The sequence below is a fragment of the Armigeres subalbatus genome, chromosome 2 (genome assembly GCF_024139115.2).
Source record: "Armigeres subalbatus isolate Guangzhou_Male chromosome 2, GZ_Asu_2, whole genome shotgun sequence".
NCBI lineage: Eukaryota > Metazoa > Arthropoda > Insecta > Diptera > Culicidae > Armigeres > Armigeres subalbatus.
The window spans coordinates 43,292,599-43,312,126 of NC_085140.1; the positions used below are offsets into that span (position 1 = coordinate 43,292,599).

Here is a 19,528-nt window from a genome sequence, read left to right on the forward strand (position 1 = left end):
TCTCTTTCAAATGCCGTGTAAACATATTTTTTGGTCTGCCCTAACCGGAGATATCAACTTATGGAAAAAATGTAATTTTGACAGAAAAATGATTATAACTTTTGATCGGTAGAAGATATTGAGCATATTCACCCATCAAAAGTTGCTTTTTTTAGCTCTAAAAGTCACCTGAAGACGACTTTTTCAAGAAATCCAAAATAAAAAAATAGATTAAAAATACTGTTTTTTTAGGTACACCCTAATCCAATTAGGTAAAATTGCTCTAAATCAGCCAACTTAAGAGCTACTGAAAAAGTTTTTATAGCAAAATTGATTGGAATAAGCTGCGCTACAACTTTGTAGAACATAACATGTCAATATTTCAAAAAATAAAAAAATATTTTTTAATTTTTTTTATATGATGGGCCACCCTATTTTTTGGTTGCACCATAATGATGGCCTTACTATTTCGAACAATTTTTTAGAACAACAGTTTTTTTCTAAAAAATATAGTTTTGGCGTAAAATTCATCTTTCCGCGTAAATCTGTATCCTGGACCATAGTGCATTGCTCACACAGAGAATCTTCCGGTGAATTATTGTCAGCCAAACGTAAACACTTCGCTGGCTTCTTCGTATTAACCCTTTGGTGTCTCTTACTAGCTTTATTTATAATTTCTATCTCCTTCGATGTCCGGACTTCTTTCAAGGCCGTGCGATATGAACTCGATGTGAGATCTGCGGCTTTCTCCTTTTTCTTGCGGGATAGCTTGCAAGAACTAGTTTTAAGAAGCGGGTGTACTGCTGCTGGAGAGATCTTGATCCGAGCTTCTAGACAGTATACAGTTCTCTTTCTCGTCATCGTCTTTAATCGCAGGTACGTCTTTTAAAGACCCCAGGTTTTCATCTCTTACCTGATGGAGCACTACAGGAACATTTATGTCCTCATTATTATCAGCACTTTCAGTATCGCCAAAGTTGCTAGGGTCGTTGCTTGACAGTCCAATATATGTGACATCCGCTGGGGCAAAGAGATCATCGCTGAAGACATACCCATTGAGGGGAACTAATCCCGCCTTAGCAAATCCGTTTATTGCGGTTATTGCAGTCGATGTTTTCATGAATGCCTTCCCGAACGGTTCGCTTAGTTCATTCATTGTTACTACCTTTCCCGGTTGTTGTTTTAGGTACTCATCAATTGCTCTGGTCAAATACGTCTTCAATGGTCCCATGAAGCTTACATCCAGCGGCTGTAGCCAGTGGCTACATTGTGGTGGGAAACTCATGACGGTTACATAGTTTTGCGCCGCTTTCTCCAGAAAAGCCATGTTTTTCGTGTGCGAGCTATGTCCATCAAGCAGCAATAATATCGGGCTTGATTTCGTTGGGCGAGTATGCGTTAGAAAGTGGTCGAACCATTTATTGAACTCAACGACCGTCATCCATCCATTTTTATTGCAGTAAAACAATGTTTCCGGCGGGGCACCCTTTTTCAACTGCTACGTGATTCTCGCTCTCGGGAAAATAAGCATTGGCGGAACATAATTACCAATAACTGACATAGCTAAGCAAGCTGTAGCCATAGTTCCACGTTCTGCAGATGTGATCCCACCTACTTTACGTTGCCTCGTAGTGCTGTGTAACGTACAATGTCATGTGAACCATTTGATTCAAATTCGGTCCGAATAAATTCTGCATCGAACAATTTGGAGGGTTTCTTCCAACCGAAATTCGGTGTCTGCACCATTGCTTTTCGCAATTTACTATTATTATATTTACCTATTGGGGCCCTCCTTAGCCGTGCGGTAAGACGCGCGGCTACAAAGCAAGACCATGCTGAGGGTGGCTGGGTTCGATTCCCGGTGCCGGTCTAGGCAATTTTCGGATTGGAAATTGTCTCGACTTCCCTGGGCATGAAAGTATCATCGTGCTAGCCTCATGATATACGAATGCAAAAATGGTAACCTGGCTTAGAAACCTCGCAGTTAATAACTGTGGAAGTGCAATGAACACTAAGCTGTGAGGCGGCTCTGTCCCAGTGTGGGGTGTAATGCCAATAAGAAGAAGAAGAAGGAGATATTTACCTATTACTTTTTACTATCAGAAATGCAGCGAAACTACTTTATCGGCAATGTGATGACATCAACAAAAGAGGAAAAAGTGACAGAAACAGAATCGATCTAGTTACATGGGGAGTGACAGTCATCAGGATTGTAACAACAATAATGTTCAGTTGAATAAAGCAGTGAATCAGGATTGAAACAACAACTTGAAGGTTCATGCAACAAAGTTCACGATGTATGATGCAACAATCGAGAATTTGGAAATGAACTTCTCGTTTCTTATATCCAATTAGAATTCCATCAATTGCTTTCTCTTATCACATTGGCAACTCGTTAACCAAGAGGAACCTCTGCCCGTCAACCTCACCCGAAAATTCCAATAAAATTCCGCATGAAGCTCGTGGCAAGTACAGAGGTATATTCGGCTTGCAGTGATTAGTTCATCATTTCCTACCCTTTCCTACATGCATTGACTTGCTTTTTGACGTGACAGGCGTCAGTATGACCTCACAAATGAGAACACCAGCACTTGTACATTGAAGATGGGTGCTAGACCCAAGCTAACATCTGTTAGTTCTCTGTGCAAAAACAGCTGGAGTAGCAACTACGGGTAGTCAATCAAGTTGTTAGCATTTCTCTGAAACATTATATGGATGATGGAATTTATGGATGGAAAACATTATATGGAATGAAATTTGTTCGAACAACGCTTCAAAGAAATGCGAATAACTTCGCCAGGGAACTCTAATCTTCTCACGGTTTCTAGCTTGACATTCTGTATGTAATGCTACAAGAACTGAATGAGTATCATAGTTCGTTTACGTAAATTGTGATAACTAGCTCAAATTACTGTTTTCGATGTTTCTCTATACATTTTCCATATAAACTGCCAGTGAGTTTAGTACCGCTCAAACTTTGACCGATTTGGCTGAATTTAATTTCCAGAGCATCAAGGCATCGAACTGAATGGAATAAGAGAGTGACCCATCGAAAAATTTAAAATAATTTTCCATACCAATTTTAGCCACCCTGGTGCATATTGGACTGTTCTCCCCAACCCCGTTGCGACCGCTACCGGCACCTTCGTTAATGCGCTGCTTGTTTAAACTGGCGTACCCCGGTGTAGGGAATATAGATGTAGCCCTATACGAAAAAAAAACTGTCTCATTTTGTGTGGAACTGTGTGTCTCTCATTCCCTTATTTTCGATCGATCATTCAAGAATGATCAAAATGAACGTATGTATGTATAATTTAATTTGATCCGAAAAAAATAAATCTGAGCTTATTTTTTGCGTGCCTTGGGCATCTCTTCTACTTTGAAAGTAAAGCTTTTGACCAGATGCTTGTTCCCACGTGGATGTTTGAAAACCAACTAAACTCTGCCGCAGGTGTTCATTCTTTCATATGCTTCACTCTTTATGATTAGCAGATATTACGATTACTCAAGCAATTCAGCTCGAGTGAAATAGGTAGAAAGAAAATATTTGTTTGTTCGTGTTTATACTCGTGTGACCGCCTCGAGATTAACATTTTTCTACTGTTTCATTCACGCTATTGAGAGCAGTATGGTGCATTTATCGTCGAAACTTTAATTTGACAAGTTTGAATCTATTGAAATTTGGTTACAATTTATTACCTCTAGGAACATGGCAGGTATTTCCGTCAATTGCGTAGGGGCCAAAACCAACGAAAGCAACGTCCGATTGCTAGAACTCCACTATAGCAGATCGTTTGTCCTGAGCTTCGATTTGGTACGGATGAGTTTGGCAAAAAAGTGTCTGATTTATTAGTTTTCGAGACTATGACGAAAAGACAAAAATGCCTGGCTTAACCCTATTGAGTATTATACACCCAAAAAACAAATCCTATAATTATTGTATAAAATATTGCCATGTAGAATTTTGTAAACTTTTAATACAATAAATATAAGCTTCTCATGCATACACCGTTATCAAATATGTAGTACAAAAATGTGAGATTTTAATGCAATGATTGTATTAAAACCTCCCGAAATTTTGTATTCCAAAATTACATACAGTTTATGTAAGGTGCTTATGTAGAACTGTATTAAAATCTGCCATCCGCTGGTTTGGTCTAGCGTTCACAATCAACAGAGGCATGTATTGTGATTGAATTCGAAAAAGAGTCTTTTGCTACTAGGTGAATCAATCCACCTTGTCTTCTCTTATAAAAGCGAGGCAATCTTACGTGTGGTTGAGGTTAATCATACAGAGGGACCACCACCAGAGACACTCACCTGATTGTTATTACCCGTCGTCGGTTGCTTCGGCCGTCTCCGGTGTATCCGTCGCCGGGCCGTCTGATATATCTTCCAGTACAGCACTAGTATGACTAAAAGAGGAACATAGAAGGTGCAACACGTCGCAAATATCTGTAAAAAAAGAAACGAAGCCACTTCAGTAAACGCTATGCAAACGGTTGCTATACACACGGTTAGAAAAAGGTGTCTCATTTTCGGGTACTTGTATTTATTTTATTTTACTCCCTATCTTATTTGCTGCCATCAAATGCCAGGCGAGACCCCCCAACTCATTAGAGGTTTGACAAAAATTACCCAAATGGAAAAATAATTCGCTCCTGTACTGAATCTCAAATACTTGGAGCACCTAAAACAAGGCACTTTCTCTCACCGTGCACCCCAACAAAAGCCAGGTTGAAGCCTTGATGGAGCAGATAATTACCGCTCGGTTGACACTCTGGTTCGCTCAGCCCCGTATAATATGCAGGATAAACCGAATGTCAACCGACTGTGTCACTTACTATGTACGTGGTGTAACAAGTGGGCGTCCGACACTCACCTGGTATGCGATGTCCTGCGAAACCATGCACTTTTGCTGCTCGATTCGTTGTAGATAGTCCGGATCCTTCCAGCCGAACTGCGGTGCCAGTGACACAATAACCGAGGCGAACCACACCAGGAAGATCATCGTAAAGACCCGGCGGCTGGTGCGGGAGTGCATGTAATCGATATTGGTCACCGCCCAGTACCTGCCAGCATCCACCCGGTGTGTTATTTGTTGCACGTGTGTTTGTGTGAATTCATCCGTTGTGGGAAAGCATTTGAAAAAAATATACGGGGAAAACAAGCAAACGATAACCGATGAGCTCCATTCGGAATCGGTGAACGGTGGCAGTGGAGCTGAAATAAATTTTCAATTTTTCATGCGGCCCTCCTCCCTTTCCACACCACAACTGAGTCAACTAGCAAATGGTTCATGTTCGGGGAAATGTCGTCGGATTGTTTTGAGGTAGACGGTTGAATGATATATTGCTGGAACAGTGCTTCGGTGGAGAACACCGTTCCGAGATTTGGTTAATTGCGGGTAGACTGAGTTACGACTTTGTTTGTCAAAAATTAATTCAATTTTATACGATTACACGGTTCATTAAACACGTAATTGGGTGATCATTAAATATTAACTTGATGCATACCCAAAAACGGTGTCTCATTAATAATTTGTTCAGTAAATTTCAACCATGGCCTCTTTGCAGCTGCTGTAAAAAGCTCGTACCATAATTGGGTGAAAAAGCTATCCCATTCAGCCCTTCAGATCGCAAATTTCTCAAAAACCATTTAAATAAAACCCAACATTTGGGCAATCTCTTCCATCTGACCTCTTGTAAATTCGATAATGGCAACTGTCAATATGCAAGTAGAGAAAGGAATTGAGTGAACGAACTTGTTGTCAAGGTTGGCTTAGGCTTGATTTTTTTATCGAATAAAATATTCAACTTTTATTTAGGGACTGTCTCATTTGGAGAATTAAACTTAAAGTGACAATTTGCAAATTAGAAAACCACCCGGTCATGAAAATAGCTGATGCTTCCCAGCATTTCCAATAAGGCATCGACGGAAAGTGATTCGATATATCTCGGGTACTTATTCAAAAGGACGTATGTGATTTTGTAAACAAAGATTCAGACGTCCATTTGTCCGATCTGATTGCCCACCCACGCAAACCGTCACCATAGACAGATAGGGGGAGGCTTCAGCTACCATACGTACCCGATATATGTCAAAAGTAATCTTGATCTGCCAGCAGGGTTATTCGGTAATTATTGAAATGTCCCTTTTTAGTTTAATTTCAGTTTAATTCTCTAAATGAGGCAGACCCTTAGCCGAAAATTACGTGTTTCAATGGGGCATAGAATGACATATTATAGTCAACCGTCCATGAGACGAGGAGTTCCGGAGGAGTTCCCGGAGGAACTTCCGGAGGAGTTCCCGGAGGAACTTCCGGAGGAGTTCCCGGAGGAACTTCCGGAGGAGTTCCCGGAGGAGTTCCCGGAGGAGTTCCCGGAGGAACTTCCGGAGGAGTTCCCGGAGGAACTTCCGGAGGAGTTCCCGGAGGAACTTCCGGAGGAGTTCCCGGAGGAACTTCCGGAGGAGTTCCCGGAGGAACTTCCGGAGGAGTTCCCGGAGGAACTTCCGGAGGAGTTCCCGGAGGAACTTCCGGAGGAGTTCCCGGAGGAACTTCCGGAGGAGGTCCCGGAGGAACTTCCGGAGGAGTGCCCGGAGGAACTTCCGGAGGAGTTCCCGGAGGAACTTCCGGAGGAGTTCCCGGAGGAACTTCCGGAGGAGTTCCCGGAGGAACTTCCGGAGGAGTTCCCGGAGGAACTTCCGGAGGAGTTCCCGGAGGAACTTCCGGAGGAGTTCCCGGAGGAACTTCCGGAGGAGTCTACGGAGGTACCTCCGCGGGGGTCCTCCGAGGTACTTCCGGAGGAGTTCCCGGAGGAACTTCCGGAGGAGTTCCCGGAGGAACTTCCGGAGGAGTTCCCGGAGGAGTTCCCGGAGGAACTTCCGGAGGAGTTCCCGGAGGAACTTCCGGAGGAGTTCCCGGAGGAACTTCCGGAGGAGTTCCCGGAGGAACTTGCGGAGGAGTTCCCGGAGGAACTTCCGGAGGAGTTCCCGGAGGAACTTCCGGAGGAGTTCCCGGAGGAACTTCCGGAGGAGTTCCCGGAGGAACTTCCGGAGGAGTTCCCGGAGGAACTTCCGGAGGAGTTCCTGGAGGAGTTCCCGGAGGAACTTCCGGAGGAGTTCCCGGAGGAACTTCCGGAGGAGTTCCCGGAGGAACTTCCGGAGGAGTTCCCGGAGGAACTTCCGGAGGAGTTCCCGGAGGAACTTCCGGAGGAGTTCCCGGAGGAACTTCCGGAGGAGTTCCCGGAGGAACTTCCGGAGGAGTTCCCGGAGGAACTTCCGGAGGAGTTCCCGGAGGAACTTCCGGAGGAGTTCCCGGAGGAACTTCCGGAGGAACTTCCGGAGGAGTTCCCGGAGGAACTTCCGGAGGAGTTCCCGGAGGAACTTCCGGAGGAGTTCCCGGAGGAACTTCCGGAGGAGTTCCCGGAGGAACTTCCGGAGGAGTTCCCGGAGGAACTTCCGGAGGAGTTCCCGGAGGAACTTCCGGAGAAGCTCCCGGAGGAACTTCCGGAGAATCTCCCGGAGGAACTTCTGGAGAATGTCCCGGAGGAATTTCCGGAGAAGCTTCCAGAGGAAATTCCGGAGTAGCTCCAGGAGGAACTTCCGGAGAAGCTCCAGGAGGAACTTCCGGAGAAGCTCCGGAGGAACTTCCAGAGAAGCTCCCGGAGGAACTTCCGGAGAAGCTCCCGGAGGAACTTCCGGAGAAGCTCCAGGAGGAACTTCCGGAGAAGCTCCTGGAGGAACTTCCGGAGAAGCTCCTGGAGGAACTTCCGGAGAAGCTCCTGGAGGAACTTCCGGAGAAGCTCCGGGAGGAACTTCCGGAGAAGCTCCGGGAGGAACTTCCGGAGAAGCTCCGGGAGGAACTTCCGGAGAAGCTCCCGGAGGAACTTCCGGAGAAGCTCCCGGAGGAACTTCCGGAGAAGCTCCGGAGGAACTTCCAGAGAAGCTCCCGGAGGAACTTCCGGAGAAGCTCCCGGAGGAGCTTCCAGAGAAGCTCCAGGAGAAACTTCTGGAGGCACTTCCAGAGAACCTCTAGGAGGAACTTCCGGAGAAGCTCCTTGAACTTCCGGAGTAGCTCCTAGAACTTCCGGAGTAGCTCCTAGAACTTCCGGAGAAGCTCCTGGAACTTCCGGAGAAGCTTCTGGAACTTCCGGAGAAGCTCCCGGAAAAACTTCCGGAGGAGCTCCAGGAAAGACTTCCAGAGAAGCTCCTGGAGGAACTTCCGGAAAAGCTCCTGAAGGATTTTCCGGAGAAGCTCCTGGAGGAACATCCGGAGAAGCTCCCAGAGGAAGTTCCAGAGAAGCTCCCGGAGAAACTTCCAGAGAAGCTCCCGGAAGAACTTCCAGAGAACTTCTAGGAGGAGCTTCCGGAGAACCTCCGGGGAACCTCCGGGAGGAACTTCCTTAAAACCTCTGGGAGAAACTTCTCTAAAACCTCTGGGAGAAACTTCCGGAGATCCTCCTGGAGGAACTTCCGGAGAAGCTCCCGGAGAAACTTCCAGAGAAGCTTCCGGAGGAACTTCCGGAGAAGTTCCCGGAGGAACTTCCGGAGAAGTTCCCGGAGGAACTTCCGGAGAAGTTCCCGGAGGAACTTCCGGAGAAGTTCTCGGAGGAACTTCCGGAGAAGTTCTCGGAGGAACTTCCGGAGAAGTTCTCGGAGGAACTTCCGGAGAAGTTCCCGGAGGAACTTCCGGAGAAGTTCCCGGAGGAACTTCCGGAGAAGTTCCCGGAGGAACTTCCGGAGAAGTTCCCGGAGGAACTTCCGGAGAAGTTCCCGGAGGAACTTCCGGAGAAGTTCCCGGAGGAACTTCCGGAGAAGTTTCCGGAGGAACTTCTGGAGAAGTTTCCGGAGGAACTTCCGGAGAAGTTTTCGGAGGAACTTCCGGAGAAGTCCCCGGAGGAACTTCCGGAGAAGTCCCCGGAGGAACTTCCGGAGAAGTCCCCGGAGGAACTTCCGGAGAAGTCCCCGGAGGAACTTCCGGAGAAGTCCCCGGAGGAACTTCCGGAGAAGTCCCCGGAGGAACTTCCGGAGAAGTCCCCGGAGGAACTTCCGGAGGAATTCCTGGAGGAACTTTCGGAGGAATTACTGGAGGAACTTCCGGAGGAATTCCTGGAGGAACTTTCGGAAAAGAACCTGAAGGAACTTCCGGAGAAGTTCCCGGAGAAACTTCCGGAGAAGTTTCCGGAGGAACTTCTGGAGAAGTTTCCGGAGGAACTTCTGGAGAAGTTTCCGGAGGAACTTCTGGAGAAGTTTCCGGAGGAACTTCCGGAGAAGTTTTCGGAGGAACTTCCGGAGAAGTTCCCGGAGGAACTTCCGGAGAAGTTCCCGGAGGAACTTCCGGAGAAGTTCCCGGAGGAACTTCCGGAGAAGTTCCCGGAGGAACTTCCGGAGAAGTTCCCGGAGGAACTTCCGGAGAAGTTCCCGGAGGAACTTCCGGAGAAGTGTGTGGAGGATCTTCCGGAGAAGTAACAGGAGAAACTTCCGGAGAAGTTCCCGGAGGAACTTCCGGAGAAGTTCCCGGAGGAACTTCCGGAGAAGTTCCCGGAGGAACTTCCGGAGAAGTTCCCGGAGGAACTTCCAGAGAAACTCCCGGAGAAAATTTCTGAGAAGCTCCCGGAAAAACTTCCGGAGAAGCTCCCGGAAAAACTTCCGGAGAAGCTCCCGGAAAAACTTCCAGTGAAGCTCCCGGAAAAACTTCCAGAGAAGCTCCCGGAAAAACTTTCAGAGAAGCTCCCGGAGGAACTTCCGGAGAAGCTCCTGAAGGAACTTCCGGAGAAGCTCTCGGAGGAACTTTCAGAGAAGCTCCCGGAGAAACTTCCCTAAAACCTCTAGGAGAAACTTCCGGAGATCCTCCTGGAGGAACTGCCAGAGAAGCTCCCGGAGAAACTTCCAGAGAAGCTTCCGGAGGAACTTCCGGAGAAGTTCTCGGAGGAACTTCCGGAAAAGTTCCCGGAGGAACTTCCGGAGAAGTTCCCGGAGGAACTTCCGGAGAAGTTCCCGGAGGAACTTCCGGAGAAGTTCCCGGAGGAACTTCCGGAGAAGTTCCCGGAGGAACTTCCGGAGAAGTTCCCGGAGGAACTTCCGGAGAAGTTCCCGGAGGAACTTCCGGAGGAACTTCCGGAGAAGTTCCCGGAGGAACTTCCGGAGAAGTTCCCGGAGGAACTTCCGGAGAAGTTCCCGGAGGAACTTCCGGAGAAGTTCCCGGAGGAACTTCCGGAGAAGTTCCCGGAGGAACTTCCGGAGAAGTTCCCGGAGGAACTTCCGGAGAAGTTCCCGGAGGAACTTCCGGAGAAGTTCCCGGAGGAACTTCCGGAGAAGTTCCCGGAGGAACTTCCGGAGAAGTTCCCGGAGGAACTTCCGGAGAAGTTCCCGGAGGAACTTCCGGAGAAGTTCCCGGAGGAACTTCCGGAGAAGTTCCCGGAGGAACTTCCGGAGAAGTTCCTGGAGGAACTTCCGGAGAAGTTCCCGGAGGAACTTCCGGAGAAGTTCCCGGAGGAACTTCCGGAGAAGTTCCCGGAGGAACTTCCGGAGAAGTTCCCGGAGGAACTTCCAGAGAAGTTCCCGGAGGAACTTCCAGAGAAGTTCCCGGAGGTACTTCCAGAGAAACTCCCGGAGAAACTTCCAGAGAAGCTCCCGGAAAAACTTCCGGAGAAGCTCCCGGAAAAACTTCCGGAGAAGCTCCCGGAAAAACTTCCAGAGAAGCTCCCGGAAAAACTTCCAGAGAAGCTCCCGGAGGAATTTCCGGAGAAGCTCCTGAAGGAACTTCCGGAGAAGCTGTCGGAGGAACTTTCAGAGAAGCTCCCGGAGAAACTTCCTGAGGAGTTCCTGGAACTTCCGGAGAAGCTCCCAACTGAACTTTCGGAGAAGCTCCTGGAGGAACTTCCGGGGAAGCTCCTGGAAGAACTTCCGGAGAAGCTCCCGGAGGAATTTCCGGAGAAGCTCCCGGAGGAACTTCCGAAGGATTTCCCGGAGGAACTTTTGAAGGATATGTTGGAGGATGTAGAGTAGGGTATATAAGAATTGAGCAATTGATAAATGTGAACAGAAAGTAGGAAGAGAGAAGTGAGAAGTCAAATGGTCAAAAGTGAGAAATAAGAATTGAAAGTGATGAATAGATCATAATTCTTACGTTTTTATTTTTTCAATCTCCTTTGATTCATTTTTAAGAATTCTTCTTTATTTTTCTTCAATCTTCTTTCTTCTTCTCTGTTTTCTTTTTTCCATCTTTCATTTTTTTTCCTTAAACGTCCTTCTTTCTTCTCTCTTTCTTCTCCTTGCTTACTTCTTTTTGCTTTCTTCTTGCTTCCTCCTTCCCCAGCAGCAAACATCTGGTTTAGACCGTTCTGTTACCAATATATAACTGAATTCGGTTAGATTTTAGTTGATGCAAGCAAATCCGCTCGAATTGTGTTGCTAGGGTTCTATCTGCCTTCTTTTTCCATAATTCTTCTTCCTTATCCCTTCACTTATCTTCTTCCTTTCTTGTTGTTTTCTTCCATTCCTCCTTTTTCCTAATTCTTTCTTCCTTCTATCCTTTTTCTTCTCCTTTTTTTTCTCCATACGAGACGAACCAGCCTAGGGCTGAATATCTCGATAAAAAAGAAAAAAAGTTTCTTTGCTTCATCCTTCTTTTTTTCCCTCATCCTTCTTCCATTTTCCTGTTTATTCATGTTTATCATCACTCTCTTCTCAGTTTTCAAGTATCGTTCCCATCTATCATCTTTAACTTCTCACTTCTAACTTCTGATTTCTCTTTTCTAACTTTTTACTGATTTCTGCTTACTACTCAATTGTCGCTCCTCACTTCTCACTTTTACCAAACTACTTCTCACTTTGACCTTCGATTGTCTCACTTCGCACATCTCATTACATACTCAATGCACTTAGTAAGAAACCAAATTCTCAACGGCATTAGGCCAAATGATCCTTTCGGTCAAATGGCTTTGGGCTAAATGACACTTAACCAAAAATACGTAGGGGTACCCATGACCGAATGATGCTTTCAATCGGACCACCTCTTCTGCAACATGTGAATAATTGGAAGTTTGGAACTGCTACACGTAAATTTGTGCAAGAGCTTGGGTGTGCTTTCGGATACTGGGTTTCGTTTAGCAGAACCCATTTAGGACAAAGTTTGAAATTCATTCAATTTAAGTTCAATTTGACGCCAAGGTCATGAGCTTTGTATTCATTTCCCATAAAATCGGATACGATGCTTTAGCATAGAGATACTTTCGTTTCGCAAATCCTTTCAAACTCAAAAAAAAATCAGTCTGAGATCCATTGGGTTAATGCATGCAATATTCCTAACATATTATAGATAGCCTTTTCCATCTGTCTCTTTGACATTTCTCGCACTTGTCCGTGCCTTTGGTTCATTACCATTTATTTTTTTCCGACGGCCTTCATCCGATAAGCTTAGGGTTACTCAGAACCCCATTCAAGGATTTTCGTCACAGGAAATTAATATTAAGCAAAACGACAAAAGGCTCATCCCTGAAATGCTCGGCTCATCCTCGTTCTATCTTCACGTGCGCAACAAACTAAATGGATCGCAACCTCCCTCAACAGAGAACAGCGAAAAAACACAACCAATGGCACGGCAGCAGATGGCTTGATGTCCCACAAAGCGTCAGTGTCCGACAAGAACCGCCAGCTCCAATTTATGCAAATTCCGTCATGGGAAATCTAATTTAGATGAACTTTATTCGATCCGACTGGGTTCCGTCTGCCCGCCGAAGAGGATCAACAGCATCCGGCGCGGTCCGGTGGTCCTTTCTTTCCTGGCATCTGGTTCGAGCCACAAACGAATGACCGGGCAGCAGGGCAGAACCACGGCCAAATCGGATTAACAAATGCGGGAAGCAAGGTATCGATAACCGTTCTTTTTTTTTCCTCGGGTTTGTTGTTTTGTGTGGGTGGCGATGTGTGCGCAGTGTGAATGAGAATTTTAAATGAAAGGGACGCCACAGTTTGTTGCCAATGTAGAACGATGCACTGTGAGTGTTTTTTATATTTTCAGTGTGATTGATAAAAATGGATGTTATTTGATATTTGAAGATTTTATTGGGTTCAAAATTATTACTCAGGATTAGTTTTACTTTAACTGATTGAAATAAAAATAAGTTGAAATCGAATAGTTTTTCCGGAATTATGCTAAGAGAAAGTAGTAAATTTGCTAAGAGAAAGTATTTTAAAACTTGGAAATGATATCCATAAGTATTACAATCATAATAATCTGGTGCTAATTAGTGCTGCTGAATCGCACCAAGCTACAATAAAAAATACCTAAATTTTTATCAATGTTTCCTTGTGAAAGTTCTAATTAGTCACAAATCGTATACTTAAGATATTGCAAGTTATCAAACACCCAACAGGGTATTTGGTGCGGTTTTGCAGAACTCCGGCCGCATGTAAAAATCCGCTGAATAAAGTAATAAACATTGGAAAGAACAAATATTAATTTGATGCATATTTAATTTTTCAGGCACCTGAAGAAAATCGGATTTAAACCAACAAATTTCCGCTATCGCCGCTGTGTGCGATGGACATTCGCCGTTACTGGGTGCGATTTGGGTCAGGAGCTTTTGGGTGCGAAAAGCCTTTGAATAAAACATATTTTGCATTTTGTTGTGAGGCATTATGTACAGCACAGAAAACGTCGACAATGTGACCCTGTTCCATTTTCAACAAACCCATAAGTCGCTTGGAATTATAATATGGACCATTGTCATTGTTGGACTCAGCTGCTGCAACAGTAAGATAACTCCAAACAATTACTTACCTATCTGTGGCAATAGCCACCAGATGTAGGATAGAAGCGGTACAGCACAGGACGTCGCAGGACGTCCAAATATCACATAATTCGGGCCCCAGTATCCAGCCTCGGCTTATCTGTGGAGAAGAGTAACGAAGTAAAAAGAAATGGTGTGGAGCGTTAGTGAATAAAAAAGGATACGTCTTCGTTGGAGAAACGTCGTTTCCTTCAGTTTCCCGCTGCTAGTTGACTAGGTACCAAATGAACCTAATTATTTTGCCAAATTGGGTGTGCACAATTTCGTTTAATTTGTTTGGGAACCCAACTGCCAAGGATGAGCACGGAATGCATGGGCACAGCATGTATAGAGTTTCACTGCTGCAGCCAGATTGTGGGCTAAATAATAATTGCCATTCAGCAGTGAATGCACGATAGACTGGCCCATACATAAGCTAGTTTCAGGATCCTAGTAGATAATTCAACTGAATTTGTTTTTTAATCTAACGTGGTAAATTTTGCGGAATCCGGGTCATTTTGTTCTACTGTGTGCAGTCGGTCGATCAGTAAATTATCGTTAAATGTTGTGCTATTAACCTTTTGTCTGTGCTCTGGGGTCAATATGACCCCAGGCTATTTTGAAAGGCTGCCATTTATTTTTTTAATTTTTCAACCGATTCTTGTAATTTTTGATAGTTTGGTAAAACTCGCCGAGATCTTTCCGCTAGGTGTAAATTCGCTTGAAGTTTTTTGAAAATAAACGCTACAGTCTAATTTTATCAAAAAACTTACGTTGTCTGTGCTCTGGGGTCATGTTGACCCCAAATTGAAATTGTTATATCTTTCTGGTTGTTTGGCCAACTCCAGACTTTTGGGCTATTTCGAAAGATAATTTAATCTTTCTTTAGAACGTTACCTAAGATTAACCATAGGTGGGCGGGTACCTCGCGGGGAGTGTTTTTCGTAAAAAAGGGCTCGAAAACAGTGATTTTTTATGCTTATTTCGCTTATATCTGAAAATCCTACCCATTTCGAACTGCACCTTTTTTTCCATTCCACGTCGAGCAACCGTGCGAGACAGCTGCAAAGTCCGCGTACGGTCGATTATTCTTCCGGATTTTTTCCTACAAGTCAGGTTTTTTTTCCGAAACAGTTATCATCGAACAGCTATAGTGAAAGTGTGCTTATTTATAGCAAATTTTGTCAAAGTTTTCTTCGGTTTTTGCAAAAATACGCTTTTTTGCAAAACTCATCGGCGTCCATCGTTACGCAGGCGTAACATCATCGCCCAACGCCGCAGTGCCACCACCATCATCACTGATCATCACCAACACAGGCGCTGCCGTCCCGATACCCGCAGCAGTAGCCTCGATCGCGGCACGGGAGAGTGGCCGTCCGTTCAGTGTGTGCTGCTACAAGTGATAGCCGGTGACATAGTAGTGTGAAGGCTAAGTTAAGTATATTTTTGAGCTCTCTCTCGTTGTAACCCCTTTCTTCCCATCTTTTTGATAATTTGAATCCCGTCTGTTTTTTATCACCCGTTTCCCTGTGTGTTTGTTAATTGGTTCTGTGTTATTTTTCCCCTTTGATAATTGATTAATTGTGTGTGTCTCGCTTCTGCGAGACATTTAAAGTCTACAATGCGCGAAGGCGATGATGGCGGGGGTACATCGTATTCCTTGTCAAATAATACCTCGTTGGCTTCTGATCCTCTGCGCCAAAATAAAATGGACACTAGCAACACCAATGTTTCCCCCACGACCCCCCGCCTCAAGGTTTACCCACCCGACTCTAGTGGGCCGTATGTTGTTTTCTTCCGACCCAAAGGCAAGCGGTTGAATATAAGTCAGATCAGCAAAGATCTGGAAAAGCGATTCTCGTCTGTCACGGCCATTGACCTGGTTGGGTCCAGTAAGCTTCGCGTCACGGTCAGTGATCACAAACAGGCCAACGAGATTGCCACCTGTGAGCTTTTTACTCTCGAATATAAGGTGCATTTACCGTCAGCAGTCTGTGAGATCGCGGGGGTGGTGACGGAGGGAAGTATGACATGCGACGATTTGAAACAAGGTTTCGGTCGTTTTAAGAACGTTTCTTTGCCTCCTATTGCGATACTGGATTGCAAACAAATGTATTCGGTGTCGCAGGAGGGAGAAAAGCGGATTTCCGGGTCCGCACTGCCTGACTACGTAGTGATTGGCAAACTTCGGTTACCTCTTCGGCTGTATGTACCGAAGGTGATGAACTGTGTTAATTGCAAGCAGCTGGGCCACACCGCTCAGTACTGCTGCAATAAACCTCGCTGTGCATCGTGCGGAGAGAAGCATGTGGATGGCGCGTGCAAAACGCCACCGAAATGTGTCTATTGCAACGAAGGCCCTCCACATGCTCTTGAAGCTTGCCCGACGTACATACAGCGCCGAATCCACCAGAAGCGTTCTCTTCAGCAGCGTTCTCGACGTACATAGCTACGCCGAAATGCTGAGGAAGGCCGCTTCACCAGTTGTTTCTGACACCATCTACTCGTCTCTTCCTTTGGACGATCAAGGTAGCTCTGACTCCGAAGTTAGAAATGGGGCCTTTGTTTTCAAAGGCTCAACGAGGAAACGAGTAAAACAAAGCCAGCGTCCCTCGAAAAAGCCTATAAAACAGCCTCAAAGTGAGCCCCACTCCAACATGGCGAATTCAAACGCAGGTGGAACTCAAAAACGTTCGACTTTTGTGGTTTCACATCAGGATGAACGAGTGTTTCCACCGCTTCCGGGGACATCTAAAATCCCAGATGCCCAATTTTTTGCGATTTCTCAGCCAGAAAGAGAGCATAGAGAGCGAGCACAACAACCTCCGAGCGCTCCAATGTTCACACTTTCTGGCATCGTGGAGCTCATCCTCAACTTCTTCGATGCTTCCGACCCCGTGAAGAACATGGTCAAAACTGTTCTTCCTATTCTGACTCCTCTCTTGAAGCAGCTGGCTTCAAAAATGCCCCTCCTCGAGTCATTCGTATCCTTCGATGACTAATTTCGTCGATAAGGCTCATATGATTTCGATTCTACAGTGGAACTGTCGAAGTATTCTTCCAAAATTAGATATTTTTAAATTTTTAGTTAACAAATTACAATGCGATGTTTTTGCTTTATGTGAAACATGGCTAACATCAGATGTAAACCTTCATTTTCCCGATTTTAACATCATTCGCCGCGATCGGGCAAATCCATATGGAGGGGTGCTTTTAGGGATCAAAAAACAGCACTCCTTCTATAGAGTCGATTTTGCTCCGATGTCATGCACCGAAGCTGTCGCATGTCAGGTGACTGTTCGAGGAAAAGACCTCAGTATCGCCTCGATATATCTTCCTCCAAACACCGCGATATCTCGTAGAGATCTTTCGCACATCTGCTCGATTATGCCCGAGCCACGGTTGCTTTTGGGAGATTTTAAGTCCCACGGAACAGGCTGGGGGGAACTGTACGACGACAAACGTTCAACGATGATATACGACCTCTGCGACGACTTCAATATGTCAATTTTGAATACAGGAGAAGTTACACGAGTGGCTCCTCCAGCAAGAGATAGCCGTCTAGATCTTTCCATTTGTTCGAGCTCATTATCGTTGGACTGTACTTGGAAGGTGGTCCAAGATCCCCATGGTAGTGATCATTTGCCGATCGAAGTTTTAATTTCCAATGGACATAATCAATCCGCTTCTATCGACCTCTCATATGACCTCACAAAGCACATCGATTGGGGAAAATATGGGGAGGCCATCATTGATGGCATACAGTCGATAGAAACACTTCCACCGCGGGAAGAGTACCAGTTTCTATCTCAGTTGGTTATTGACAGCGCTCTCCATGCACAACGCCGGCCGGTGCCAGGCTTTCGTAGGTTCGTAGGAAACCACATAGTCCGTGGTGGGACACCGAGTGCACACAGCTCTATCGTGAGAAATCTAACGCGTTTAAGGAATTTCGGAAGCACGGTTCGATCGTACTTCACAAACGGTACATCGCGCTCGAGATCCAGTTCAAGAAGCTGGTCAAAGTGAAGAAACGTGAATATTGGCGCACTTTTGTTGAAGGTTTATCACGCGAGACCTCAATGAAAATTCTGTGGACCGTCGGGAGAAGAATGCGCAACGCGTCGTCCGTAAACGAAGATCGTGAAAGCTCGTCGCGGTGAATACACGATTTTGCGAAGAAAGTTTGTCCGGATTCGGTGCCGGTGAAACAAGTGTCACGTGATGCTTTTCCTGATGATGATATAGATCGGCCCTTTTCGATGATTGAATTCTCGCTTGCTCTCCTTTCATGTAACAATTCTGCTCCAGGGATGGATAGAATAAGGTTCAATTTGCTCAAAAACCTCCCAGACGTCGCGAAGAGGCGCCTATTGAGCTTGCTCAACCTGTTACTGGAGTGCAACATTGTTCCGGATGAATGGAGGCAAGTGAGGGTGATAGCCATCCAAAAGCTTGGAAAACCCGTGGCGGATTGTAATTCGTATCGCCCCATCGCGATGTTGTCATGTCTTTGGAAGTTGTTGGAGAAGATGATTCTCTTCCGGCTAGACGAATGGATTGAATCGAATGGTTTGTTGTCAGATACACAGTTTGGTTTCCGCAGGGGTAAGGGAACGAACGACTGTCTTGCGTTGCTTTCTTCAGAAATTCAGCTTACTTTCGCTAAAAAAAGAGCAAATGGGCTCAGTGTTTTTGGACATTAAGGGGGCTTTTGATTCAGTTTGCGTCGATGTCTTATCAGACAAACTCCACGAGTGTGGACTTTCACCAATTTTGAACAACTATTTGTACAATTTGTTGTCAGAGAAGCGTATGAGTTTTTCTCATGGTGACTCGGCAACTTCACGAATTAGCTACATGGGTCTCCCTCAGGGCTCATGTTTAAGTCCTCTTCTTTACAATTTTTACGTCAGAGACATTGACGAATGTCTCATGCCAAATTGCTCGTTAAGACAGCTTGCAGATGATTGTGTTGTATCCGTTTCGGGGCCAACAGCGGTTGATCTGCAAGGACCATTGCAAGATACTTTGGACAATTTGTATACTTGGGCTCTTAAGCTGGGTATCGCATTCTCTCCGGAGAAAACTGAGATGGTTGTCTTTTCAAAAAAACATTAGCCGACGAAGTTTCCGCTCCTACTGATGGGTAAGGCAATCACTCATAGCATGTCTTCTAAATACCTCGGGGTCTGGTTCGACTCTAAATGTACCTTTGGGAGGCACATTGTGTATCTGACACAAAAATGCCAGAAAAGAATCAACTTCATGCGAACGATAACGGGAACTTGGTGGGGAGCGCATCCCGAAGATCTTATTACGTTGTACCGAACAACCATTCTGTCGGTTCTCGAATACGGTAGTCCGCGGCTAAAACACACATGCTGAAGCTTCAACGGATTCAGTACCGCTGTCTCCGTATCGCGTTGGGTTGTATGAACTCGACTCATACGATGAGTCTGGAAGTACTTGCGGGAGTACTGCCTCTGACAGATCGTTTCGCGGAATTATCGCTCCGGTTCCTCATCCGTTGTGAGGTTCTCAATCCATTGGTCATTAATAACTTCGAGAAGCTGCTTGAACAAAACCCTCAATCTCGTTTCATTAGTATTTACCACTGGTATATGACGCTGGAGGTAAGCCCATCTTCGGTTGACACCAATCGTGCTAACTTCTTAGACTCTAACAGTTCCTCTGTTACCTTTGATCTGTCCATGAAGCAGGAGGTTCATGGAATACCAGACTTTCTTCGAGCGGAGGTCATACCTCTATTA

General features: G+C 45.7%; 1 protein-coding gene across 1 annotated transcript in view; it reads right to left on the reverse strand.

The window, feature by feature from the left end:
* The window catches only part of LOC134214321 (5-hydroxytryptamine receptor 2A-like), a 388,716-nt gene that overhangs the window by 79,592 nt on the left and 289,596 nt on the right, over positions 1–19,528 (reverse strand). Inside the window, exons 7-9 of the mRNA XM_062693724.1 lie at positions 13,766–13,875; positions 4,862–5,051; positions 4,300–4,434 (exon numbers count right to left, since the gene is read on the reverse strand). Coding sequence (XP_062549708.1) covers positions 4,300–4,434; positions 4,862–5,051; positions 13,766–13,875 — 435 coding nt within the window. The remainder of the gene's footprint in view (positions 1–4,299; positions 4,435–4,861; positions 5,052–13,765; positions 13,876–19,528) is intronic.